At 49.0% G+C, this 13,399-nt stretch overlaps 1 protein-coding gene across 3 annotated transcripts in view; it reads right to left on the bottom strand.

The window, feature by feature from the left end:
- SEPTIN8 (septin 8) overlaps positions 1-3,803 on the bottom strand; it is a 40,611-nt gene extending 36,808 nt beyond the window's left edge. For all 3 annotated transcript variants that reach the window (XM_058035096.1, XM_058035098.1, XM_058035099.1), the window contains exon 1: positions 3,723-3,803. In XM_058035096.1, the coding sequence (XP_057891079.1) occupies positions 3,723-3,752 (30 nt within the window). In that variant the 5' untranslated portion in view covers positions 3,753-3,803. The remainder of the gene's footprint in view (positions 1-3,722) is intronic.
- Between the last annotated feature and the right edge of the window lie 9,596 nt (positions 3,804-13,399).

A 13,399-nucleotide genomic window follows, 5' to 3' on the forward strand; every position in this document is an offset into this window, starting at 1 on the left:
CATACACTACAGGCAGGAGAGCCGGCCAGCACAGGAGAAGAAGGGCTGCTCCTGCTGGGTTGGCTTTCTGGTGCCTGCTACCAGCTTGGAGAAAAATCTGTCACTTGTGCTCCACGCTGCATGGGGGACCACTTGAGTTTTTCCAGGCAAAAGGTAAAATAACTGAATAGCAGAAACAGACAAAGAGATTTAATACTGGAACTCCCAAACAGTGCCAACTGCCTGGGTGAAAAAGAGAGCAGAGGGAATGTCTGAATTCAAATCAACCCCGTTTTCCACTGGAGTTGAGCCATGGAAAGGTTTCCTTGAGAGTTCATTCAGAAGAAAATGTAACCCTGTGCTTAGGACCTGCAGTGATAAGACTTCTGGTCATGAAACACAGAGCTGTTCTCTCCTCAAGCCCATCTTTCATAGACTAAGGCATCACACTGGCCCCTTACAGGAAGAGCAGGTTTAGGCTGTGGGTTTGAACCTGAGCTTACAGAAAGCAGCAGCAGCAACACATGAAGTCTATCACAATGGCAGTTGTGGCATGAACAGGCACCATCTAAAGGCTCCTCTCCTCCACAGAGCTGGGAGCAGGTGACAAGAAGGCAGTGGTGTGTAAACAGGTAACACTCACACACAGCTGACAAACTTGTCAGATCCTCCCCGAACTCAGCAACTCTGAGACAAAGCAAATCCCATCATCTACTTCCAACAAAGAAATTGCTCTTCAGCTTTCCTCTGTATAAAGTGGTGTTTTGTCTCCAAGATCTTCCAAGGGACATTAATTTATCAAAAAGCTGCCGGTACCAGCCCAGCTGTCAATCACTTACATGAAGGGAAACCTCAGGATTGCTAATGGACAGCTGTCCCCAGCCACAGCTCACACACTGCCAGGTACAGGTGAAGTGTCCATTGCTCTCTGCCCTGGGCAGCAATGTTCACACACCCCTGTCTGTGCAGGCAGTCATGGTGTCCACACACAGCAATCAGCCAAAGTTAGCTTTCCATGTTGAACTCTTATCTGAGCCCAACCCTGAGACTGAGGACACCTGCTTCTTCTCCCAGAACTGCTCAGTTTGGAGCTCACTGCCTTTGCACCACCATGTCAGGCTGTGAGTTAGTGCAGACAGTTTTGTGAGCTCAATGTGCTTTATTTAAAAGGAGAGAAAGCAACAGATTTGGGAAAGTCTTACAGTCTCAGTCTCACATCTCATCTCATTTATTCTCCAATGCATCTCCAGTCACTTCTTCTCCTTCCAGCTTTTCCAAGCTCCTTCAGAGCTCCTGCATTTCAAGCACCTTCTGGCTTCCACTTGCACGAGGTGGTTGGGCTGTTTCCCACTCAGCATCCCAACATCCTTGCTAATACTGCTTGTGTCTGCTCCAGTGCAGTCACCACATGTGCTAACTCAGCGCTGGCCAGCCCAGGCAATGGAGAAGCTGTGAGCTTTAATGACAAAATAAACGTATTTCATAAATGAACCAAACTTTATCAGTCCTCCTTCCACCCTGGTGGTGAGCAGCCCCAGAAGTGATGCCTGCAGCCCAAGTCCTGAACACAGCTGTGGCTACCAGAGCAGATGAGCAGAAAATTTCAGTCTCCAGGGGTTGAAGCAAATCTCTCTCACAACAATGCAGCCACAAAAACAAAGGTGGTGTTGAGCACCACTGATCTGATCCTGCTGCCTCAGAGGCAGTTTTCCATGGGTGAGCTTCCTTTTATTTGTTTTTGTTGGTCATTTCCAACAGCAGCACTTGAAGGGAACTTTATTGTGCTGGAGAGAGAGGCAATCTGGAGGACTGCACAAGGGAAGTGTGCATCTGGGGAGTTTTCAAAACACATTATCCAAACCTAAGGGTCATTACATTTCAGGATATCATTGTCAGCTGGACACCTATAAATAGCTTCACCAATCATGACCCATTGTGTATCAAAACCCCACTTCAGAGGCTTTTTCAGCATTACTTCCTACTGCAAATACAAACAGCTGGTAAAAATAAGTGAATTTATCAGCACCTTTGCTTGGCAGTGACAAGCTACTCCCACATGGACTTCATGCTCAGGAGCTGAGGTATGGCAATATAAAATGGCAACAAGAAACCTGTAAGCCCTGCAGAAAGAACAACTCAGAACACCTGAATCATGAGGTTTCCATGATGCTGGAGGAACAACAGCTGAGATGGAAGCTAGGGGTAAAGGAAACAGCAGCTGGGACAGATGTGTGCCCCACATCAAATGGAAATGAGAGGGTGCTCTCCCACCCTCAAAATCCCTATAAACCCATCCCTACCCATTGCACAAAGCAAGCAGTTTTTTTCCTAACGGAGTTGGGCACTCAAGCCATGCTGGAGCCCAGCCATTTCCCTTTGGTGCCCAAATGAGAGCCAAACACCATCAGAAGGATTTTTTTCCCCATTCCTCTTTTAAAATCAAAGTGACAGAGTATTGATGTAAGTACACAAAAAAGCAAATTAATTATTTTTTCTCCAGAACTAGGCAATATTTTAGATTCCTCTAATGCCTATGAAAGCCTGCACAGGCAACAGCAGGCACAGCAAATTAACATTAAAAGTATTTTTATATGATACAAATGCGGAAATAATTGCAGTGAGAGAGTCTTGGTGTTTTCATTCTGTCACTGTCATTACCTTAATCTACTCCTCCCAGAGCCTAGAAACATTAGCTTTCTTAAATGAGAGCCCCAGTTCAATTTTCCTTTATGCAAGTTTCAAGTAAGTTACAGTCTTGAAAAGTCATTCCTGAGCTGGAAACTTTTGGGCCAGGATTCAAGGAAATGAAGCAGGGATTGAGCTCCTTGGCAAAAAGTAGCTTACAGAGAAAACAGTAGCAGGGACTTGTTTGCGCTCAAAGGGCATGCCTATAATTCAGACAGCCACCACTGCTGTTCCCATTTATTTAGTAATATCACACCAGACTATTTTGACTTTGGAGAACTATACTATTTAATGCGGTAAAAATGTTTTTTAGCTCTGAGACAGTACAAGACACAACACCGAGCTATTTAACGAGAGCAGCCCTTCCAACAACAACAAAAAATTCAAGCTGTAGACAAAGAATAGTTTTGGGTCGACAGATTTTAGCCAGATTGACTTCCGATAGCAGTTATACAACATGTGAGCTGCAGAGAGGCGGCAGTGCACGGGTCACGCTCCATATTTGCTGTACAGCATTCCTCATACATTGGCTCAGAGAGCAGCCAGCCTCAAGGGTTTGCTTTACCCGTGTTTCAACCAGCGTGCCTCTCCCTGTGTTACATACACACCGCTAAGTTACTACTGCGGAGTGTTTGGATACCAGCGGTATGTAAACAATCGCTGTTTGACCCCATTTCCTGCCGCCTGTCTTTGCGGGGCGATGCGTGCCTGCACACACACGGTCCGGTACCTGCAGGAGCATCCCGGCAGGACTCCCCAGCGTGCCGGGGCCGTGCCAGCAGCAGAGGCGGCTGCGAGGCCCCGGAACCCTTCCCCGGCTGCTCCCTCCGCCCAGGGCGCGGGCAGGACCTTCCCGCAAGGACTTTCCCCGCGCCCGCCGCGGCTGAGCACCGGCACCGGCATCGTCCGCTCCCGCCCCGGCTCCCCCGCGCCGCCGGCGGGGCAGCGGCCGCGCATCCCCCGCCGTGCCCGGGACCCGCCACCCGCTGGGCTATTCCCCCGCACCCGAGCGACAAAGAGACCGCAAGCGGCGCGGCCGAGAGCGGGGCGGTGCTCACCGAGAAGCGCTCCAGGTCGGTGGCGGCCATGGCCGGGGCTGGCGCGGCTCCGGCGGCGGGAGCGCTGCTGCCGCTGCCCGCCGCGAGTGGCTGCGGCTGAATGGATCCAATATGGCCACTTCCTGGAACCGCCCTCCGCCCGCCGCAGGCGCCGCCCGCCCGCCGGACCGGGGAGCCGAGGGGACGGGCCCCGCCGGGCCGGGGCAGGGCCGGGACAGCCTCCCCTCGGCCGGCGGGGCGGGCCCGGCGCTCCCAGCGCGGAGGGGAGTGGAACCGGGGAGGAGCGGTCGGGCTGCCCCGGAGGGTTCCCTGCCGGGGGTCATGTGCCGGTCTGGGGGCGAGCACATGGCACTTGTGGCCCTGGGAGGAGAGGGGAAAGGACTGCGGAAGGGCCGGGAGCATCCTCCGCAGGGTTGACACAGACATGGCATTCCGCAGGGGTCTCACAGACTCAGGACATGGCATTCCGCAGGGGTCGCACAGACTCAGGACATGGCATTCCGCGGGGGTCTCACAGACTCAGGACATGGCATCCCGCAGCTGTCGCACAGACCCGGGACATGGCATCCCGCAGCGGTCGCACAGACATGGCTTTCCGCAGGGGTCTCACAGACTCAGGACATGGCATTCCGTATCACAGACCCGGGACATGGCATCCCGCAGGGCAGCGGTGCCTCTGTAACACGCGGCAGCCACACCAAAGCGGCGGCCACAGCGTGGGTTTGAGCCGGGACACGCAGCTCGCACGGCCATTAACGCTGCCCGCGTTTATGCTGATTTAAAGTATGCACCAGAGGGCTGTGGAGTCTTTCTTCGTCGCTCCTTCCCACCTAAGGGCACAGAGCCAAGGCCACCGCCAGTCTCTGTAAGGCAGACATTGGTATTTCAGGAGCTGCTAGCACAGAGCGGGTTCTGTTGCTTTCTGGTGCCCTCTGCTGCAGTGCAGCTTCCCAGGAGCAGCTCACCAGAGCCGTGTGCGCTCCCGGCGCTGCTGGGCCACTAGACCAGACCTGCACCGCTCATCTTCCCTGTTGCCCTGGTTTCGTCTGAAGCTTTCCCCTTTGTCCCTGCTATGTCCTCACCTTTCCTCCTCACCCTCTCTCTTGGAGCAATCCACTCCGTACATTTGGAGAGCTGAATTTGGTCAAAGAGACCAAATACTTCTGCCTACAATGCTTTTTGAGACGAAGGGAGTCACGAGGATCATTTTTAACCCCTCAAGAAAATAATTCCTTCTACCACTTGTCCCGTTCCACTATAAAAGAGGGAGACTCGGGGAGGATTCTTTTGATAGATTTCTCTGATGAAAATAAAGCGCAAACCCAGCAATATTATATCTGAGAATCGTTTATTGATAAAAAAGGGTAAACTAAGGGGGGATAGGAAAAGGAGCAGAGAGGGAAAAAGAGAGAAGGAAACAGAGGACAGGAACAGCGTTACCATAAAAACCCCGGTCGTCTGTCAGCATCAGCCCGGCAGGTGGAAGGTGCGTGCTGCAGCCGCGGGGTGTGTGCGTGGCTCCCGCGGCGGGCTGGGCGCGATTCCCGAGCAGCAGCAGGCTGCGTGTGCCTCCCTCGGCGGGGAACGGGCTGCCGGGGCCACGGGCACACTCCCGAACATCTGCAGGTTGCGTGTGCCTCCATCAGCGGGGAACGGGCTGCCGGGGCCACGGGCACACTCCCGAACATCTGCAGGCTGCGTGTGCCTCCATCAGCGGGGAACGGGCTGCCCTGGCCACGGGCACACTCCCGAGCAGCTGCAGGTTCGCGGGGCAGGGGCGCGGCTGCGGCGGTCACAGGTCGGTCCCTTCGGGCTGGTGCTACGGCAGAGGCCGGTGGGGTCGCAGTTAGGTACGGCTGTGCCCGGGCAGCTCCCTGGCTCCCTCAGCAAAAAAGTGGAAGCTAAAATCTGGTATTTCTGGTGTACAGATGCAAATCAAACAGTTGTTCTTGTTTAGGGCAAATCTGGGAGAAAACCTCCAAAAGGGACCCCTCCAGAAAGCAAACCCACACAGCCTCTCCACCCCCCCGGTTTGGGAAGGATTCCTCGGAGAGAAGCGGAAAGAACCTGTTTATTTAAGAGGCACAGCACCCCCCAGCACACAAAATGAACAATACCGGATGACAGCACTCTGTCACTGCTCTGAACAAGATGATAAATTCAGAAAGTCTCTCTTGGGGGTGACGACTCTGTAATCAGTCCCTCCGCCGCCGGGGCAGCTGCTGCAGCCACAAGGTGCAAAATCTCGGTGTTGCCAGGTCCCAATCCAGAGCAGGCTCGAGTAGGTCCAAAAAAGGGAAAGGAGAAACAGTCGAGGAAAATTTTGGACTGCTTAGAGCAACTACCTAATGAGCAGAAGCAAAAAAACAAGAGCAAGCAGAAGCAAGAGCAAGAGCAAAGTGAAAAGCCAAGCAAAAAGCAAAAGCAGCGTCATGTACTGCCCTGTTTCTGTGTCCCACCAGCTGTGGGGGAGCGGCTGATAGCAAAACCAAAACAAAACTTTCACTCTTCAGAGCCAGTCTTGAAGGCACAAACTTTGTTTGTTTGTTTGCTTGTTTGTTTTACTTTACACTCTTCAGAGCCAGTCTTGAAGGCACAAACTTTGTTTGTTTGTTTGTTTTACTTTACAATCAGCTTTGTGAGTCCTTATTTAAGACAACGTAAAATTCTTGCTTAACACACACCTGAATGCCGTAATGCCAGGTACTTCTGGAGAAGCAATTGGTTTTGATTCATTAAGAGCTCTATTCTGTTACAATAAAGTGCACAGTGTAACAAGACAATGGTTACAAAAGCTGATTCCTGTCAGGAAAATTAATCTACCAGAAATTTATGTCCAAAAAGGAGACAGAGGAGTCCTGTAACTTTATTTGAAAAAAAGGAGAGGCCATGGGGCATTTCCCCTGGGATCTCTCAAAATTTTTAGAGGACACAGTCTCCTTTTTATCCTAATTTCCCAGCCACATTTCCCTCTCTCTTTCCCCATTGGCTGAAGTACTTGAGAGGTACAAACTTCCTGAAATGCCTGAGACCCCTTCTAATGTACATCCCCCATTTTTCTTTTTCCTCATATCTCTGTTCTTTTTCTCTAAATCCAGAGATTTTGCACAGTTTCGAGTGAATAACAGTCTGTGTCAATTAGTGGAATTCCTATGGAATTTATGGTTCCCCCATCGCTTATTTCACCTCTCTGTATCTGGCCTTATGTCCCATCAGGCCCACAGTTTGTTTGTTAAGACATCTCCTTGTTCCTTTCATTCCCAAACAGTTGCTGGTTTCTGTGAGCTGCAGGTCAGCTGCAAAGATTCACAACACAAAGGAAATTGTGAGACATTGGAACAGATCAAGAGCAGCACTGCTGCCTCCTGGCTCTGAGCTGTGCTGCTCACACCTCCTGGAGCTGGAGTCCTCTGTCCCTCTGTCCAGCAGCGCTGCCACCAGCATGGGGCAGGTCTCTGTGACAACAGAGCACTGTACAAAAGCTCACAGTTATTTTTAATCACCTTGTTATTTCAAAAAGCACACTGTTTCTAATGGCAAATCAAGAGAAACCCTGCCGTTTTCAAAAGGTTCAGTTGCACAAAAACTGCTTCAAGAGAAGTGACTTGGATTTGGTGACTCCTTTAATTGCTAATTGTTATGCAAATTATTCTTAATGGCTCCGTAATTAAATTTATATTATAGTGCTGGATGCTCCTGCAAGGACTTTAAATTTCATGGAATATTTGTACCTGCTAAAACCCCAGTGAATTTAAGATGAGCTATGGGCTTTTTACAGGTGAAAAAGGGCCAAAGAGCACAAAGGGCTGGAGAGGCACAGATGTGTCCCTGGAACCTCTTTGTCCTGGGGAGAGCAGGGGAAATGCCCCTGTCTGCATGGATGGTGGCATTGCAGCAGCACAGTTCTGATGGCTGGGGACATCAGCAGGAGGTGCTTTACTTCTTCACATTGTGAGCACAGCTATAGGCAATGAAAGTGGAAATAAATGCTATCACACAGCCCCTTTGGCTTCCTAGGCAGACACAGAGAGCAAGAGATCATCCCACCTGCCACATGAGTACAGAAACAAGACCAAGGCCTTTTGAGGGCTAAATAAAATCCTTGATTTTTAAATCCAGGTGGTGCAGATAAACAGATCTCCTTCAGGGTTTTCAACACTGGCCAGACAATGCAGCTTTTGGATGACTGTACATTTTTCACTATGTGTCCTAAGGATTACTAGAAATCAAATGGTTTATAGCTATTCTTTTAGCATCAACACCACCAAGCACTTTATAAACTTTCATTGGTTATATTGACAATATATGGAGCTTATAAGGTATTTCTACAGAAGTGCTATCTTTCTAAGCTGGACATCAATAGGAGCTGTAAATTCATTTCTTTACAGAAAGAGACCCAAAATTTCCCTGCCACCTAATGCTAAAGTGCAGCAGAGGGCAGATTTAGATTAACTGTTAGAAGAAAACTCCTCCCCATTAGGGTGTGAGGCCCTGGCACAGGTTGCTCAGAGAAGCTGTGGCTGCCCCATCCCTGGAAGTGCTCAAGGCCAGGCTGGATGGGCCTTGGAACAACCTGGGATAGTGGAAGGTGTCCCTGCTCATGGCTGGAGCCTTAAGGTCCCTTCCAACCCAAATAATTCTGTGAGCTGATGATTCTTTTACCACACTGAACCTCACACAGGTTTGCATTATCCTGCTAAAATCCCATCAAGTTCACAGGCATCATCTGAAAACCAGAGGATGATTGGGATGAATTCTTGCCTCATCTGTGAGAACAAGTAGTATTTAATAAATACAGAGTCTGAGATACACAGAAAACTGTGTTTGAATGGCTGCTGTTAAGAAACATCTGAACTGGTTACTGAGGTCCTTGAGTTAGAGCTGAATCCTTCTCATTTATAAGAAAATGCCTTTTATCTGTAAATAATCTCCACTCCCCTTCCCCCCACCCCTTCCTTCCCCCCTCCCCCTTCACAGACTTTTGCTCAATTGTTTATCTGTGGAAGGTTACTGCATTTCTCCATGGAACAAAGAAACAGCTATTTTCCCTCACAATGTGCCCTCTTTGTTTCACATGAATATATTAACAAGAAAAGTAGGAAATCATTGGCTTTGTCATCCTATTTATTCTGGGAAACCTGATTTCATTTTGGAGGAAAATAAGTTTTCCTTGAGGTAAAAGTCCCATCTGTAGTCATTAGCAGCTAAGCTTTGCCTTTCTACAAAGCAGCAGCATCCCGACTGGGACTATCCTTCACATTCCCTTTTCTTCCCCTTTTGCTTCCAGCCTGGCATCTCACCTTCCTTGTGGCTCTGAAAATATCACGTGGGAAAGAGTGAGACCTAGGGGACCATTTGCTTCGGTTTTGGGCAGTAGAAACTTCTTTGCTTTGACTAGATACTGTGCTTGATCTCCCACTTTATTTCCTGGTTTTGTGTGGTGCGGATAATTGCAGTGATAAAACCTTCACCTTCCTCCTCTGATGGGGTGGGAAAAGCTCCCAGGCTCACTGTGCAGTTTACTTCACTGTAACAATAACAATAACAATAAAATAATAATAATAAATTATTATTATTATTATTATTATTATTATTATTATTATTATTATTATTATTATTATTATTATTATTATTATTATTATTATTATTATTATTATTATTATTATTATTATTTGAGGATACTTCTTCCAGGAAAGGTAACTAACTCTCATCAGTCACATGGTTATAAAGGCCAGCTCCCTACAGCCTATGATGCAGGAATAACATACTGCAATATTTGTGTTTAAAAAAGTAGTAGTAAATTAATCTAATCATGGGCTCATGTATATTGTTTTTGTCTCAGGCAATAATGAAAAATATCAAGACAGTTGGCTTGAGATCTCCTACGAAGCAGCCCACAGTGTTCTGCAAATAGCCCAACAAGAAATACTTGCTTTGTAGGTTTTTGGTGACACAGAAAGAGGCAAAACTTCTCATGTTTTTTTAAGGCTGGAAATTTTGGATGACTGATGAATATAACACCCATAATGTTCCAGGATTTTATTATCTATATTAATAAAATTCATTCAAAGGGTTTAATTTCTGCTCCACAATGTGATCAGTGTGACCAGCACTCAGCAGACTAAAAGGAGCTCACTGGGAGCTGGTGCTCTGGAACCACCATCCTTAATGGTGGGCAACCAAGAGGCATCAACAGATAAAGGGAAAGACTGGCAAACAGGATGTTTGTGGTCAGAACTGGTATGGGTGATTAGCCAGAAGTGTTATTTTCTTCTTTATTACAAATAATATAGGAGGTTAATGTGTTAGGTTACTAAAACCCACTGACAAATTGTGAATAGGAGGACAACCACGTTAATGTGTTAGGTTACTAAAAATGTGTTAATGTGCTAGGTTACTAAAACCCACTGAGATTGTGAAAAGGAGCACAACCACATTCCATGGGTTGCCCATGAAGAGACTGTATGTGGAAGAGGTGGCTGGAGGCATTACCTGGGCAAAGAGGTCATTGTGTTAAACCAGAGCAGCCAGTTCAGACTTGCTTGGCACCAGGTGCATGTGTAAACATCCTGTCTCCTCCTCTGAGACCTCCTGGCTATGTGTTCTTCTGCTTTGCAGCAATGGGGATTGCCAGGATCTGCAGAGGGAACAGCCTCAGTAACTCCCCTCTTTTTGGACCTTGACCCATTGCAAGTGCTCAGAGAGGCTTGGCTGTGTGGCTGTGGAGCAGTGAGGTGTCCTGGGAGGCTGGTGCAGGGACATCCCTCTGCAGGAATGGTTCTGGCTGGGGATAACACAGGTGGGATGTGACAGCAGCCTTGTGGGTCTCAAAGGACACAGGGAGGCAGGGGTGTGATGCTGTGCACACACGGACAGAGTGCAGTGAGCCTGAGATTCTCCTCTCTCCCCCACCCCCGTGCTTGAGCCAATTCAGCAACTGGAGCAACTTCTCCCTTTAACATTTGTAACATAAAATGTTTTTTATAAGTGCCTGTTCTTCTGAATCATTTTCCCTCCTCCTCGCTCTCATTTGCAGATATGAACTATAATCCCAGGGTACAGCTGAAAGTTTGCAATGCAAAAATCACAGACTGCTGAGATTTTCTTATGCCTGCAAGGGATTCTGGTAAGGATCTAAACAGTGAAAACAAGGCACAGCAATTAGTATTTGGATGCAGGGTCATTTTTAGCTCTCTACATAGGGCAGGCAATGCAGAGCACTGCTCAAGTGGCTGCCTCAGCAAGGGCAAGGCTGCTGTTCAGGCCATGTGAAAATGGAGTAATGGGAGGTGTGCAATTCACATAGAAACACAGAACTAATACAAGATTGCACACTATTATTATGTGAAAGAGCATTAGAGCAGCAAAATTATTTTGAGGAGCTGGTTCAGTGCCAGCTCGTTAGCAAAACATGAAATAGTTTTACAGACATTTGCACAAAGATGGAGAGAGAAGGGGAAAGAATGCCAAATGCCATCTGTGGGAAAAGGCCCTTCCTTCTATCCTCAGTAAAGGTAAGAAAGAGGCAGAAGGGAAATCAGCATCAGAAGGACGGCACACCTCACATTGCCTTCAAAATAGAGACTTTGACACAGACTGATCAGAGAATCATTAAAGTTGGAAAAGACCTCCAAGATCATCAAGTCCAGTCTTTGACTAAACACCACCTTGTCTACTAAACCATAGCGCTAAGTGCTGTGTCCAGTCATTCCTTGAACACTTCAGGGATGGCCACCCACCACCTCCCTGGGCAGACCATTCCAGAGTTTGAAATTTTACTGTAAAGGAATTCCTTCTGATGCACAATCTCAACCTCCCCTGGTGCAGCTTGACCCATTTCCTCTTGTCCTGTCATGGTTACCTCGGGGAAAAGGCCAAACCCCACCTTTGTACAGCCTATTTTCAGGTAGCTGTAGAGTGATAAGGTCTTCCCAGGCTAAAAATCTCCATCAGCTCAAAGTATTTCCTGAATTGAGGGGGCCAGAACTGAACACAGCACTCAAGGTGTGGCCTCACCAGTGCTGGGCACCTGCCTCAGCCCATTGATCCAGCCTGTCCAGATCCCTCTGCAGAGCATTCTAACCCTCCAGCAGATGAACACTCCCACCCAGCTTGGTGTCACCTGTGACCTTACTGAGGGTGCCCTCCAGCCCCTCGTCCAGATAATTAATAAAGATCTTAAACAGGACTGGGCCCAATGCTGAGCCCTGGGGAGCCCCACTAGCGACCAATCATCAGCTGAATGTGGCACCACTCACCACCACTCTCTGGGCTCAGCCATCCTGGCAGTTTTAACCCTTTAGAGAAGAGTGGGCTCCAAGCCATGGGCTGACAGCATCTCCAGGAGAACGCTGTGGGAGACAGTATTGAAGGCTTTGCTGAAGTCCAGGCAGACTAGATGCACAGACTTCCCTACTAGGCAGTCACTTGGTCATAAAAGGATATTCCACTTTATTAAGTTCTCAGACTGAAAACAACTCCAGATCTATTTGCATTTTCTTACCCATCCTCATACAGTTACTTTTATTTGTCTTCAAACCACGCTGACTGTTCATTCTGTTCTCAGTTGCTCCTGCTCTTCTCCTAGACAAACTGTTCAGGCACCGATTTAGTGATCTTAACTGCAGCATTCAGAGGAGAAACAATTTTGCAGGCTGAACATCCCTCCAAGAGGTCCTCAGTCCTCCTACTTTGCCTGGAGAAAAGCATTTTTCTGGGATTTCTTTTCTCCTGTAGAACAGAGAACAGTAATGTTAAATGCTTAGGCACAAGTAATTGATAAGAGGCAGAGGCAGCTTCTCCATAAAAAGAGAAGCTCTCTCTTTCTCCTGGTGGACATGAACAGATGCAGCCATGCTGTAAATATTTAATTGTTTTAAAAGACACATAGATCTACATTTTAGATGCAATATAGGTAAAATACACAGATAATAATATATGATTATGTATGTATACATGGAAACATATAGTATCACATAGAGGTGAGTATATTTCAAAAGACTGAGCCATCCACCCATCTTCTGGCTATTTTTGAGGCATCAGCCTCCTGCCCAGCAGGAGCTCAATGTCCTCAATGTCCCAACAGAACACCTGAGGCTATTCTAGGGATGGAGACCAAACTCCGCAGAGTGATTTCTACCCAATGCTGCTCCACCTATTTGCTACTGAAAAAAACCCCAAAAGCAACCAAACAAAAACCCCCAAACAACAACAAGAACAAAAAATCGTTTTAGGAAGCTGGAAGACGAGTAAATGGATGAAGCGTTCGTCATGCCCGAGGAGCCTTCGATGCCCTCGTGCCCGCACCGACTCTCGGACCGCATCCGCCGCCGCCCGCCCGTTCCCCCGCGCGGCGCCGCCGCTCCCACAGCCGGGCCGGGCCAGGCTCTCCCGGCAGCGCTGCCGCTCCCACCGCCGGGCCGGGCCGGGCCGGGCTCTCCCGGCAGCGCCGCCGCTCCCACCGCCGGGCCGGGCCGGGCCGGGCTCTCCCGGCAGCGCCGCCGCTCCCACCGCCGGGCCGGGCCGGGCCGGGCTCTCCCGGCAGCGCCGCCCCGCGGGCGGGGCGGGCCGGGCCCGGGGCGCTGCGCTCGGTGTGCGGGGCGGGGCGGGAGCCGGAGCACCTCCGTGGGAGCGGCCGCGGGACGCGCTGCCCGCAGCAGGTGCCGCCGGCCCGCCAG

This window comes from Melospiza georgiana, chromosome 15 (assembly GCF_028018845.1).
Source record: "Melospiza georgiana isolate bMelGeo1 chromosome 15, bMelGeo1.pri, whole genome shotgun sequence".
In the NCBI taxonomy this organism is placed as follows: Eukaryota; Metazoa; Chordata; class Aves; order Passeriformes; family Passerellidae; genus Melospiza; species Melospiza georgiana.